The sequence below is a fragment of the Zootoca vivipara genome, chromosome 6 (assembly GCF_965207765.1).
Source record: "Zootoca vivipara chromosome 6, rZooViv2.hap1.1, whole genome shotgun sequence".
In the NCBI taxonomy this organism is placed as follows: Eukaryota; Metazoa; Chordata; class Lepidosauria; order Squamata; family Lacertidae; genus Zootoca; species Zootoca vivipara.
In genome coordinates, this window is record NC_142589.1 from 16,898,717 (window position 1) to 16,912,354 (window position 13,638).

A 13,638-nucleotide genomic window follows, 5' to 3' on the forward strand; every position below is an offset into this window, starting at 1 on the left:
ACCTCCTCACATTCCAATTCAGGTCAACAGTTCATATGACCTGAGGAATATTCCATCCCAACTCCGGATGTGGGGATTTCTTAGTTAATTTGAAGTTGCAGTTTTGATTCCTGCTTGTAAGAGTTGAGGGCAATATACAATAATAAGGTTGGCTGCCATTTTGGAACCATTATGATCTCAGTTCCAACTTGGGAGAGAAAAACAAGCGGCCCAAGACAACTCATGTCAAACTGCTTTATTACATCTTAAATAACAGTACATTTTAATATAGTATCTATCTTGCATCCAGCTTTCTTGAAGTACACTGACTTTAAAATTAAATACAAAAGGTGAAGGATACAAGGGTGTGGAGAAAGCTCTACTGAGAATAGTTCCATAAAGGGGGGAGGGCGCAGGGGAAGAAGAGGGGGTTTTTTCTTCATTTTTTCTTTTTTTGAAATGCCAAATCCAGGCCTAAAAACGCACAATTACAGCACATTTTGTACAAAGTGTTGCCAGAGGGAGGGTGGGGAGAGGAAGAGACACACCCCAAAATGGATAAAAGCCATTGCTGTAGCAAAGGGGTGGGGGGAGAATTCCAGTACAGTGAAAAAGAGAGGAACAACGTTAGACAGAGTAATTTGCTGCCCAAAACACTATTTCGTTTTTTTGAATTTTTCTTTCATTTTCAAAACACAAAGCCAGGAATGGTTGCTTGTTAGGGGGAAGGAAAATCTAACCTGATAAAAAGGGTTCCTTTGACTAAAGTCAACAGGCTGTTAGAATTTAAAAGCATGTTATTCCCCTCCCTTCCCCACCCTAGAATCAAATCTACAGTGATTGTTTAAAATAGGTGGTCGGGTTTTTTTTTTTCCTTTTCCTTTCAAATTAAGAATAGTGATTTATCTATCACACTACTCCATAATGTGCATAGCTCAGTACTTTTCATCCTTTTGTTTTAATGCACAGAGTAGCAACAGTAAATGAGATCAGCAATGGTTACAGCTTTTTTTCCAAATAAAAAACAAACAAAAAACAGGTTATTTCTTGAAAGAAAACACATAAGGACACATTAGTCTCATATGCACTTGAGCATTTCTACAGCATGCGATTCTAAAGAGTAATCCAACCCAATATGGCAAACCAAAACAAATTTTCTCTCTTTCCATTGTTCTTGTGTAACTTAGAAAGTTTTTTAAAGATCATTATTTCCAAAAACATTAATTTGTACATTGTTTCATACACAAAGAATTGATGGAATAGCCAAGCGCTGAACAGGTTTCTCTTTTCAACACCTCCCACCCCCCCCAGAAAAAGCCCAAATCCACAGAATCGTGTTTGTTTATTGAGATTATGGGGTAGTGTTAGGCTATGAAGCACCTTCCAAGTGGGCATAAGAAATCCATACTATGCCAAAATAAGAGAGTAATAACATGTGAGGTGGGGTGGAAAAAACTAGATTTTGCATTTTGTTACCCATAAAAGGTGATTTAAAAAAAACATTCAATACCATGTACAGCGTGTGCTTGGTTATCTTAACATTATCCTATATATGCAGTATTTGTGCAACAATTTGTGACACTAAGACAGAAATAATAATAATAATAATAAAAAGACTTCAGGGACTAAATTTACAGCATTAACAATCCCAGAGGTATCTGGGTTTGGACTCCCTTGTCTTGGCTTGGCTCAACAATTGACCATAAAATCAAATTGCACGAAAGGGAAAAAAAAGAAATGGAAATATGGACAAAAAGTAGATATCAACCCTGCTACAAACACGACTTCAAAGTTTGAAAGTGAGATAAAACAAGGCCCTCCCACCCCCAACTCATAAAGTCAGTAAAACCAAATCAATGGTTTGCAATCTTTAAACTACAGTGAAAGTTAAAAGTTGTCTGCTTCACAATGATTTTTTTCTCTTTTTGTCTGGACATGCTTAAACAAAGTGTGTTTTTTTCCTTTAGTTTTCTAGACGAAAGGTGGTCCCAAAAGGAATGCACAATTTTACTTCTTTTTCTATTTTGTATATAACCACAGAAATTCTTCTTTTAGAGATAATTGTGCTCTTCATTTCAGCAGTAGGAGACGTGAAAGATCTTGCCCTTTGGTGGCTGGGTAAGATGGGAGGGGGGAGGCAAAGGGGGGTGTCCAAGTTAGTATGGTTGGATTGGATACATTATTTTAAATTTTCAACCGTTGGAAAAGTCTTCCAGTCAGCGTGGAGTCCACTGCTATTCTGACACAGAACACATACAAAAGGTTTTGTTAATGATCATCATCAGTAACTTCTAATGCTAATCCTTTCCCTCTCTTCCAAATTATTTTAAAACCAACCTGGACCTTGCATTCATACATTTTTTTTCCAGGTATTAAATCTATTACCCTATTCATTTCCTATCACAAGCTAGTTTCACATAATACAACACAGTGTAAATAAACACTACTTGGAATTCTCTCAAGCATCAACTCAGCATGTTAAGAGAGGCCCCGATTTACATTAACAAGGACATTTAATCTGTGTTAGGTACTCTGGATTAAATAATTTTAATCATAAGCCAATGAGCTTCATGAACAACACATCCCAATCATAGAAGCCTAGAAAGAGGAGACAGCCTCCATGTGTGAGAGAAAGGGGTGGGGTGGGGAGAGAGTATGTTGGACCCCCCCAAAAATATCTTTTTTTTTTAAAAAAGTACCTACCAGACTTTAGTTCCAGATCTTGAGGAAGCTATCCCATGATCCTGTTGCCACCGCCATGCCATCATCAGTTACACCTAAGCAACTGACACGGTTATCATGGCCAGCTAGGACGCCTAGAAATTGAACAGAGAAACAAAAGCAAAAGAGTTTCAGATTCTGCATGTTCCAACATCCAAGAGAAATATGCAAAACAAAAAAATGTTCAAGTGGAGCCTGTTACTTGGCTCCCAGGATTTAAGTTGCTCTTTGGTAATTGGGAGAAAGCAACTTTCAATGACAGTGATGTTCAACAGGTTTACTCAGCTGCTCCAGTCTGGAGGTTCTTTATGCACATGAGTGAAAGCAGAAAGCTTTGGACAAGCATATCTCCTTGCACATCAAGTGCTCTTGTACACAGGAACTGAATCAGAGATGTTCTGGAGCAGGGGTCCCCAGACTTACCGGCGTTTGGGCCGGTTCCCACCGCGCCGATCGCGCAGCGGGCCGGAGGACGGGGGAGCGCGCGCCTGTGTGCATGCGCACGGGCGCGGCGGCGCGCTTCCAGGGTGGAAAAAGCGCCGAAAATCCGTTGTGCGCATGCGTATGGGCCTCCCCCGACCCGGAAGTGCACCAGAAATGACCTCTTCCAGGTCGGGAGAGGCCCATACGCATGCGCACAAAGGATTTTCGACGCTTTTTCCCCGATCCGGAAGAGCGCTGCCGCGCAGCGCCGTAAGATAGGGCGGCGGCGGTCGTCTCGGGCCGGATTGGCAGGCCAACTGGGCTGCATCCGGCCCCCGGGCCGTAGTCTGGGGACCCCTGTTCTGGAGCTTTCAGTTGAAGCAAGCAATTACAAACAAATTGCAGCCCATCATGGTTCCAAGCCAGTTGTCACACTAAAAAAACCAGAGAGTGAAGCCGTCTGCACAAGGCATAAAAGGGCAGCTACAGAAACCTCAAGGAAGTCTGAGTCAGCAGCATCCAAGCCTCAAGCACCAGAATCCTACACATTAGGAGAGATAGCCAAAGCCTGGAGACCAACGGCATGTTGGAGAATACAGTCGAACCTCTACTTACCACCACCTCTTCTTACAGTCATTCCAAGTCGCGACCGTGGCAAACCTGGAAGTAACCGGCGAATTTGTCGCCGTTCGCGCATGTGCAGAAGTGGGCAATCGCCGATCGCACATGCGCAGAAGCAGGCAATCGCCACCAGTGCCTGCACACAACGACACCTCTCCCAGCGACCCGTTTCGACCTCCAGAACGGATTATGGTCGCAAATAGAGGTTCCACTGTACATGCTGCCACACAGAAACCAGCTCCAAATGGCAGGGAGCTATTTTGGTGCCAATAATTGTCAAAATGAACAGGGTATTTATGACTGAGGACAAAGTATGTATTAGTTTAAGCTCACTCAAGAAACTAAAGAGCTAGCAACGACCAGCTGCTGGAAGGGCTGCTCTGTTATGATGTAGCAGAGTAAAGAGGCAGCTTTATTTTAAAGAAATTGCCAGGTTCTTCCACATTTCTTCTCTTCTTGGAACAGTAATATCAAGCAGACAAGTACTGGCTCCTCTGTTGTGGGAGGGTGTGGTTTCTGGGGCTACACTACAGATCCCCCCCATTATAATTAGTAAATACCAAAAGGGGGGGGGGAGAGAAAGTGTCAAGTTAAGGTACATGAACAGTGGAAGCTCTGGAAACAATGTTTAAGGGCAGGAACAGAAAATAAATTCTATTAAGAGAGGGAGCGTTTTGCTGAGGGCAGGATTTTAAGTTCATAAAAATCAGCAGCTACAAATCATTAACTGAGAGTTACTGGTACCTTACAAACAAACAAGCAAAAAAACTCACAGCGTGAATACCCAGAGGAATATTAAACATCAGTTAAGTATTTCTATGCAGCAGAACTACCAATTCTTCATATGAATCATCATGAGGTAATGTCAAAACATTAATGTCGCACAGGTGCTAGTTCTTTGGAGCACGGGTGGACCACTTCCATTTTGTTAGCCGCAATATGGAACATGCATGTGAACACACACACTCATCCTTTCGCTCTCTGACGTCCAAAGTGTGTGCTTTATTCCCCCGCGTTCACTTTCTGATCTCTTCTTTCCTTGCCTTCTCCAACCAGACAAGTTACCAAAATGTTTGAAAATGATTATGCAACTGAAGCCCATGCATGGGAATTTATATATTCAATCCCAAGTGCTGCATTTGAAAGGAATGTAAAGCTTTTTAGAAATACAACATCAAAGCAATTAGTGATCAGCAGTGAATATGGGCTTCAGGTGTGTTTTGTAGAATTTAGGCTATTTCTGTATCTTATCTGGATCATTCATTACCTGCCCAGAATAGACAGCTTGAGTAAGTACAATATGGTTTTATATGGATTCCCACGGCTACCATCTGATGTGATTCAGCAAGATTTGAACCATATTATTTTGCTGATTGTGTAGCTTGGCTTCAGGTTATTTTTACCACTGCCATGCCTTCGCTAGCCTATGGTGCCCCAGGTTAGCACTCAAATTACCAGAGGGGAGTGGCTGTCTTAACTTTTGGTTTTTGATGCCGCGGGGGGGGGGGAAGCTAATCTGACTAAAATTGCAGTAAGTTCTACATGGGGCTGCCCTTGAAAACAACTTGGAACCTTCAATAGCAGCCAAATTTCTGCTAGGGTTCCGTTTAGATTGCATATAACCTATTTTAAAACAGCTGCACTATTTGCCAGTTTGTTTCTGGGTCCACCAGTGTTTAAAGCTCTGAATGACTTGGGCCCCAATACCTGAAAGACTCCCTCCTTCCCCACAGACCCTCTTAGGTGCTAAGAGCAGCAAAAGGAGCCCTCTTGATTGTTCCTCTGCCCTCAGAGGCTTGGGTGGTGGTGGTGGTCCAAGCCCAGCAGAGGACATTTTCTGTGGCAGCCCCTAAGTTGTGTAACTTCCTCTCCACAGAGATGTGTCCAACACCTTCATTATACAGTTTCTGGTGAATGTTGAGGACACACCTTTTGACCCTGGCTTTTCACCCTTGAGGTATTTTTAGGACCCACGTTATTTTTGTGATTGTTAATTTGTTTTAAACAGTTTTAAATATTGTGTCATAATGGTGTGACCTGCCCAGGGTGAATGTTAGTTTAATAATAATTTTTAAAATCGGCAAGTGTCCGAAGTCGGGGATCATGGATTTGATTCCCCCCACTTCCACTCAACAATTGTGCACTGCCTCAGTTCTCTATTCTTTTTTCTCCATCTTGTTGCTTACTTCACCCTCTTTTGTTCAAGCACCCTGCTTGTTCCATAACCACACACATTTCTTTCCCCAGTCCCTATTTGTAGTCCAAATGACACTAGAAGCATTACCTGCTCTGTCAGCTTTGAGTGTGTCCCACACATTGCAGTTGAAGTCATCATAGCCAGCTAGGAGGAGACGGCCGCTCTTGGAGAAAGCTACAGAGGTGATGCCACAAATTATGTTGTCGTGGGAATAAACCATCAGCTCTTGGTCAGCACGGAGATCAAAGAGCCGGCATGTGGCATCATCAGAGCCTGTGGCAAACGCGTTGCCATTTGGGAAGAACTTTAGAGAAAAAAGAGAAACACGGATGTAACACACAGGATAGATGATCTAGTCTGGAAGAGGCTTCAACAACAGCTGGGAAGCTGTTTCAAGTTCCATCAAGAAGATCTAGTGATTTTCCAATACCAGAAAAATGGGCAGATATATGTAAATATTTGGGCTGAGTTATTTATAGGAGCAATTTAATATAATAAGAAGGATGTGTTCATTTTTCATATGGAAATATGGGGTTGTATCCTGCATAGCTGGATAGTAATGCAGTCTGTCAGTAAGAATTTCTACTTGTGCAATAGATCTTCCCCACTCTCCTCCCCGCTATTTCTCTTCTAGGGGTTCCCCAAGACCTTTGGAGCAAATGTGGGGAGGACACAGGGCATGCACAGGGAGAGCAAGCAAGGGGGTGATGTTCTGCTGGGCAAGTGGAAATTAGCTGAATACCACTCATGGAATAAAATAATTGTTTTTTATAATTAATTTTGGAATAGTATTTTACAAATTAATAAAAAAGACAGTTTACTAAGAAGATGTCCATAGTAACTGCCAGCCACCTGCTATGCATGAAGACACACTGTCAAAATCCCATCTCCTCCCCATAACGTTCTTACGTACACAGATGGCATTGATGTCTGATTCATGGCCAGTGAAGGTTTGCCGGCACATCCCTTCTCGGACATCCCACAGCTTTGCAGAGGCATCACAGGCACCAGAAACAAAACATTTGGAATCAGGAGCGAGGGACAGACTCATAACATCTCCGGTATGACCAGTAAATGTGGTTGTTTGCTGGCCTGTTTCTATGTCCCAAAGGGCGCTGGCGGAGAAAAGGTTTAAGGAGAATCCAAAATGAAAAGGGTGACCATCATAGGAAAACAAGCAAGCGTTTATATAGTGCTTTAGAGTGTTCCAATTGTTTGTTTGTTTACATATTATTAACTCAGTAACAGGAATCTAGGAAAGGAAAAGAAAAGCAATACTAGGAAATAACACTAGGGAAAATAAGACCGAGACGCTGTGGTTTGTCTAAAATCGTGGTTCACTTTGGCCTTGTTTGCACTGAAGTGGTAGGCCTTCATATGGGCATACCACTACAGATTAAAGGTGAGGACACACATGACAGGAGTGCTCTTCCATTAAAAAAAATCCTCTTGGGGAAAAAGAGGCTCTTCAGGGTGCAGAACTATACTAGGAAGTACACTCTAAGATGAACATATAACAGACAGAGGGGTAACATGAAGATCTGTGGGAAGTTTACAATAAAAAAATAAAACAGTGAATCTGCCACCTTTTGAAGATCCAATGAAAACATTCTTAACACACAGGCAAGTAGACTTTTTCCATATGAGAGACTCATTTTCTTTGCAGTTAGAGCTCTCTTTCTCAAAGGAATTAAGAGCCCTAAGAAACTACAGACAGGTAGCGACCATTTTGCGTACATTCAAGGCATGCACAATTGTGCACTCCCGCATCGCCGCGAACCCAGAAGTGGCAGGAAATGGGGGCAGGGGCGAGCTTATACATGCTCCGCCATCACACTCAATGTCCTGGAACACAACCCCCACACAAACAAAACAAATATGTTTTATTGACAGCTGGAGCACCCACCTAGGTGAAGATTGTATGGGTATAGCAGTAAAAATATTGACTCTAGTCTACAAAGCTCTTAAGGTGACAAAAGACTTGTGGGGTTTTTTTAACAGTTTTCTGAATCTATCCTAACATTAAATGTGTATGCCACATTTGCACATGCAAACAGGAATAGCATCAATGTGAAGAGAAGGTATGCTTAAGTTGTCCTGTTCTCAGACTGGCAAGTCCTAAAGATCAATTCTTATTAAATCTCCTTGCTAGTTGAAAGCGAGCAAAGCAGGGAGCAGACACTAGAGACAAGGCGCTCCCTAAGTTTGTTTAGGATATAAGCCAATCTCTACAGTAACACTATTGGTGTGCGCCTTACCAAGTAGTATCTCCAGAGCTGGTAACAATTTGATTATCATCCACAAAACGGCAACATGACAAGTAACCTGCAGCAGGAAGAGGATTAAAAAAGGAAGAAATGTGATTAAATATGGATAATTCCTTTTTGCATCTCACACCCACTGTTTTTGTTAACTTCCACCTTATTTTCTTCAACAGCAAGACAAAGATATAGGCCAGGGCCAAGGGATCCCAAGCATCTTAAACAAATTTCAGGAAAAGCTTTCACACAGTAAAGTATTATAAGAACATAAGAAAATCCCTGCTGGATCGGGCCAAAGGCCCAACTAATTCAACACCTCTGACACTGGCCAACAAGATGCCCACAAGCAGGGAGCTGAGCACACCAGCACTCTCACCACTTACAATTCCCAGCAACTGGTATTCAGGAGCATACTGACTCAAATTCTTGAGATAGAACATAACCATTCTGGATCGCATTCACTGATAGCCTTATCTTCCACGAACTTGCCTAATCTTCTGTCAAAATCATTCAAGTTAGCAGCCACCATTGCCTCCAGGGGGAGTGAATTTCATAGCTTAAATTACATGCTCTGCGAAGAAGTGCATTTACTTTTCTCACACCGTGCATAATTTTACACATCTCTATCATGCCCTGCCATACTTTCTTTTTTCTAAGCTAAAAAGCCCCCACTATGTTGTAACCTTTTCTCACAGGGGAGTTGCTCCAGACCCTTGATCATTTTGGTTTCTCTTTTCTGAACTTTTTCCTGCTCTACATCACAGTATTGCTTCTTAGAATCACAGATTAAACACATCAACTTCTGAGGCCTGGTCCCATAGCTGTTACTAACATGACTGGCTACTTTGCCCTCACTCCAAGCTCCTTGAACTGTGTTTATAATAAACTAGTTATATGGACAGACCAATTCAGCAGAGACCATAATTCCAGACTGCAAAGGCTCCGGCTGCTTTAGAAAGTAGCTTAGTGCTTTGTCAAACAGCAGTTCACCAGAAGTACAGGCCTATCAGGTGTCCTCTCCTTATGCTCAAAAAAAGGTTGATCAAACGAAACAAAAATCCCATCACAACAGCTATTCACTCTTTTTCTCTTTTGCCTCCTACCAAGAGCTTTTCTTGTGAACATGATTTGCCTGCGTTATCAAAACTGCCAAGAATCAGTTTTAACTGCTTCTAGGTACCTATAATAGAACAGAGTTCCTATGAACCAGCTAAAAGACAATGCAAGAAATGCACCACAAACACCAGTTTGAATGCGGCATTTGTTATTCATTACATTAAACTGAGAGTTCTGAACACTTTGGCTTTGCTGGATTATAAATAACTATTCATTGCCGAGTAACCTTAGTTCCCCTCTGTGAACAGTTTTCAGAGAGCTCCCTTTAGCCTGTATCAGTAAAGCCTTGCAGCGGTGAAAAGCCAGCAAGACACAGAGCCCGCCTGAGGTTTCCTCTTAAGAACTGTTAAAAGGTTTTTCCGGAGCCAAGCTGGCAACCTCTGGAGGAAGAGGCCTCTGCGCTTGGCTGCACCTTGAGATTTTGTTCTTTTACAGAAACAAAAGACAGCGTAAAAATGTGACATAGCTCTGGGAGAGGTGGCGGGGGCAGGAATCTATAACCTTGCAAGATGGAATTCCTCCTGAGCCACTTTTCTGCAGCTCATCTGATGTATTACTACGGATTTCAGGAGCCAACTGAAACTTTGTGGGGGCTTCACTGAATGTTACATATGATGCCCATTAGCATAAAAGTACACCAAGGAGCACCAGTGTCTAAGTAAAGGCAGGAAACTTGCCCTCAGTTCCAAAATCCACACAGGCAATACATCAACACCAGAGGACTCAGCATATCTAAGAGACTAGCTCTTTTGCTATATCCCTCCCTCTGCTGTCCAGATGACTATCTACAACACCATGAAGCAGCTACACAATTATTCCCCTTTCCAGGGAATCCTGGGAACTGTAGTTTGAGGGTGGAGTAGGCATCTTCAACACAGAATTCTCAGACCTCTCAACAAATTACAGCACTCAGGATTCCCTGGAGGTAGTCATGCCAGTTAGCTGGCACACAAACCATTTACCGGTAGCTCATAGTGGAAAAGTGGGCATATAGCAGCACAGACCAACCAAAGCCTGACAAAAGTTCCAATAATATATCTGGAACTTTGAACAAGTGAAACAGATGCTCAGTCTTTAGAAGAGAATACATCAGGATTTTAATCTATTAAATAAAGGAACCTGACCATGGTACTGGAAAATAAGGAAACAAAATGCTTAAACACCTATCATAATGTTTGCTACATAAAGATTATTTTTAGTTTATACAGTGTTGTATTTGGCAGTGTTTGCTTTTTTTTAAAGACCAGTTTGGGGAGGATTGTCTAGACAACAAGATTTACAGAAGACAAGGGAAACCATTAATGTTTTTATTAACATAACTGCCTGTAAAACTATGGATTTATTGCTAAATTTGTCCCCTAGCTTTTGTGCTTTTGTTTTTTAAGATGAAAATGTGGGGAGGGGAAAGGTGGCAGAAATAAATATCACTAGGTTGGTGAAACCCACGTGTCACGCACAAGCAAGGTGTAAGCCAGTCTTTCAACAGATGCCATGGGGGCGGGTGGGGACACTGTTTAAAAAGACATGTTGAAGGCATGTTGTAGAGCTAACTGAAGCAAAAACACACTCACCTGTATGGCCAGCCAGTTCACGGCTTACACGTACATTGCCTTCACGTGTTTTCAGGTTGTAAATGGAACAAATGTTATCAAGACCACCGCAGGCCACATAGTTTCCAGATGGAGCATATGCGCATGTCATTACCCAGGATGAACGCAGGGGAATAGCATGGACCTAGAATGGAAAAAAGAGGGGGTAAAGCTGCCATTTTGTTAGGTTCCTTGCCCATTATCAAGAGGTAAAGAAAGCTGGCCAACCCAGACTGTAGATTTCTTTTCCTTTGCTAACAGTTAAATGCAGTGGAGTGGGGGAGAAACAGATCTGACTTTGGGGTGGAGGGAGAACCCACCAGAAAATTCTCCTGTAGAAACCTCTTTGAAATAAAAGTAGAACTGTGCAAAAGGTTACATGCTCCAGAATATATATTACTTGTCAATTTGTAAACTGCCTTCCAACATGTGCAGAACATCCTTAAAAACCTTTTTAATAGCTACATGCAGTAGATTAAGTTTACAAGAAACAGAGTCCGAAGTCCCAGAGTTCACACGGTGGTTGCAAAGAGGATTTGAGGATGGTTTCAAATTGTCTAGCCAAGGCCTATTTTTAGAGCCTGCATCCATTATTGAAAAATTTCCCATTCCCAGCCGTCAATATCACATTTTCAGAAGCCCAGGCTTCTGTGCTTTTTTTCCCAACCCCAACTACATATTATCATAGTCTGCATTTGAAATTTATTTTGCTTTCAACAACGGTAACATCTCCGCATTTCAATTCTAAGCTTTTCCAACTCGGCTTAATTCTACCTTTTCTCATCAAAACCTGCCCATCTTTCATGCTTCTAAGCTCCATGAGCCAGGGGTGCTGCATTTATTTGTGTGCCCCTGAGATTTACTATGAAATAAAGCCCTTGAATTTTTTTTTAAAACATTTTCTCTTTTAGGGATTAAAAGATGAAAAAAATCAAGACCCAGCACATGTTAGTTGAGCATGTCACTGCAATAGGTGTGATGCTTCATTACTATAAATACAGCTATTTAATCACCAAAGAATATATCCCCTCCCTGACAGCCAATGAAATGGCTCAAAGTGGTTGCTCATAACCACATCACTGGAAGAGGACACGTTTTTAACGGGCATCTTCTTTGTTAGGACCACCATCACATCCAGCACAAGTGCAAGACTGCTTAGCTACAGCGGTGTTGCTAGAGAGATATATTTATACATGACTTCGTATGTGTAATCCAGCCAAAGACTTATAAAAATACAAATCTAAAACTACATTCTGGTTATTGCAGAACTGTCATCCAATTTCCTGGATTTGATTAATACCCTTTACTGACAAAAGTCTCCTTATCCTTTTTTGGTGGGGCTGGGGGAGCAAGGGGGTGAGAGATAAATAGGACAATAGCCTGTAATTTGACAGAAGGACTCTGGTAAGTTTTCCATCTCAGAACATTTGATCTTCTTGGAGATATGCAATTATGCTTGATCACACGGGAGGACAAATCCTGGGGAACTGCATAGTCTCTTGACTCTCATAATACTGTCTTGAAGCATGTGGACGGCATGAGCAAATATAGAATATGGGGGAGCAAGTGTTAATTTCTTCCCCCCTCCCTGCCCACTGCAACAGAAATATGGTGAAAAGTACCACTGTAATGCAGATTAGTTACCTTATTACAATCATAGCCACAGGGTAATTTCTCCCCCCATCTTTTCACTGTAAACATAGGGGTTCTGATCTGCTGTAAGTGACTGTAGTAAGTTATTGTAGACCAATTAATGTGAGGTGCATTCCTTAGAAACACTCCATGACATTCTGCAGTGCCCCAGAAATTCATAAAATGGTATCTGCTGCTAACTATTGCCCACAGATGCCAATAGGTTACTAGTGACAAAGTGGTTGCTCTATCATTTGCAAGGGCAATAGCACGGAGTTGGTTAGCTCTTCTATATAGTGACAGCTTAAATAAGTACTGCCTCATGCAAACCATTAGGAATTTTGAATGGTCTCCCTAGTGAATGGCCCTGTTGCTACACTAATTTCTGGCATTTTGGTTCCAAAAGTTGTAGATACAACTAAAGGTAAAGCTTTTTCTACTTAAAATCTCATGAGCCCCTAATCCTTAAGCATTAAGGTGGAATTGGATGCCCATTGCTCAGGTTTTCAATCCTTTGACCCAATGAACTCCTGGTATGCGCACCTCATCAAAATGTATGTTTCTGCATTTAGAGAATTTGACTAAGGTTTTTGCCCCCGATGACAAATGTAAGCTTAGATGCCAATATTTTTATTGCCTACACTTTAGCAGCCAATGAGGTCAAGTTAAATGTAGGGACAGTGATTCCCCAGTCCAATATAGTTAAATCCACTGTTATTTAAGTGGACTAGGGACTGTTACTTGTCACTCAAAGTCAGCACTGTTCAAAGGTTGAAGCCACACCCTATGCCAGAAAAAAAACAAAGATGAATCTGACAGTATCCGGAGACCATTTCCACCCTTACTGTGTTCACCAAGGAATGAGGAACAGTATATACAGTTTTCACCAAGCACCCGAGGGTCTACATTAGACGTACTCAGGACCTCAGGCTCTTAATTTGCCAATAAAGTGGTGCCTCGGTTTACAAACACAATTGGTTCCGGAAGTCTGTACTTAACCTGAAGTGAACTTTCCCACTGAAAGTAATGGAAAGTGGAATAATCTGTTCCAGACGGGTCCGCGGAGTACTCAACCTGAAGCGTACTTAACCCGAGGTAT

At 41.9% G+C, this 13,638-nt stretch overlaps 1 protein-coding gene across 14 annotated transcripts in view; it reads right to left on the minus strand.

Moving 5' to 3' along the window:
• Positions 1 to 220: 220 nt before the first annotated feature.
• GNB1 (G protein subunit beta 1) overlaps positions 221 to 13,638 on the minus strand; it is a 74,045-nt gene continuing 60,627 nt past the window's right edge. For 5 of the 14 annotated variants that reach the window (XM_035121160.3, XM_088671645.1, XM_088671647.1 and 2 more), the window contains 6 exons: positions 10,890 to 11,052; positions 8,200 to 8,266; positions 6,855 to 7,056; positions 6,029 to 6,245; positions 2,683 to 2,795; positions 221 to 2,093 (listed from right to left, as the gene is read on the minus strand). In XM_035121160.3, coding sequence (XP_034977051.1) covers positions 2,689 to 2,795; positions 6,029 to 6,245; positions 6,855 to 7,056; positions 8,200 to 8,266; positions 10,890 to 11,052 — 756 coding nt within the window. In that variant the 3' untranslated portion in view covers positions 221 to 2,093; positions 2,683 to 2,688. Of the gene's footprint in view, positions 2,219 to 2,682; positions 2,796 to 6,028; positions 6,246 to 6,854; positions 7,057 to 8,199; positions 8,267 to 10,889; positions 11,053 to 13,638 lie in introns of all 14 variants that reach the window. The other 9 variants (XM_035121157.3, XM_035121158.3, XM_088671641.1 and 6 more) reach the window with 2 other exon arrangements.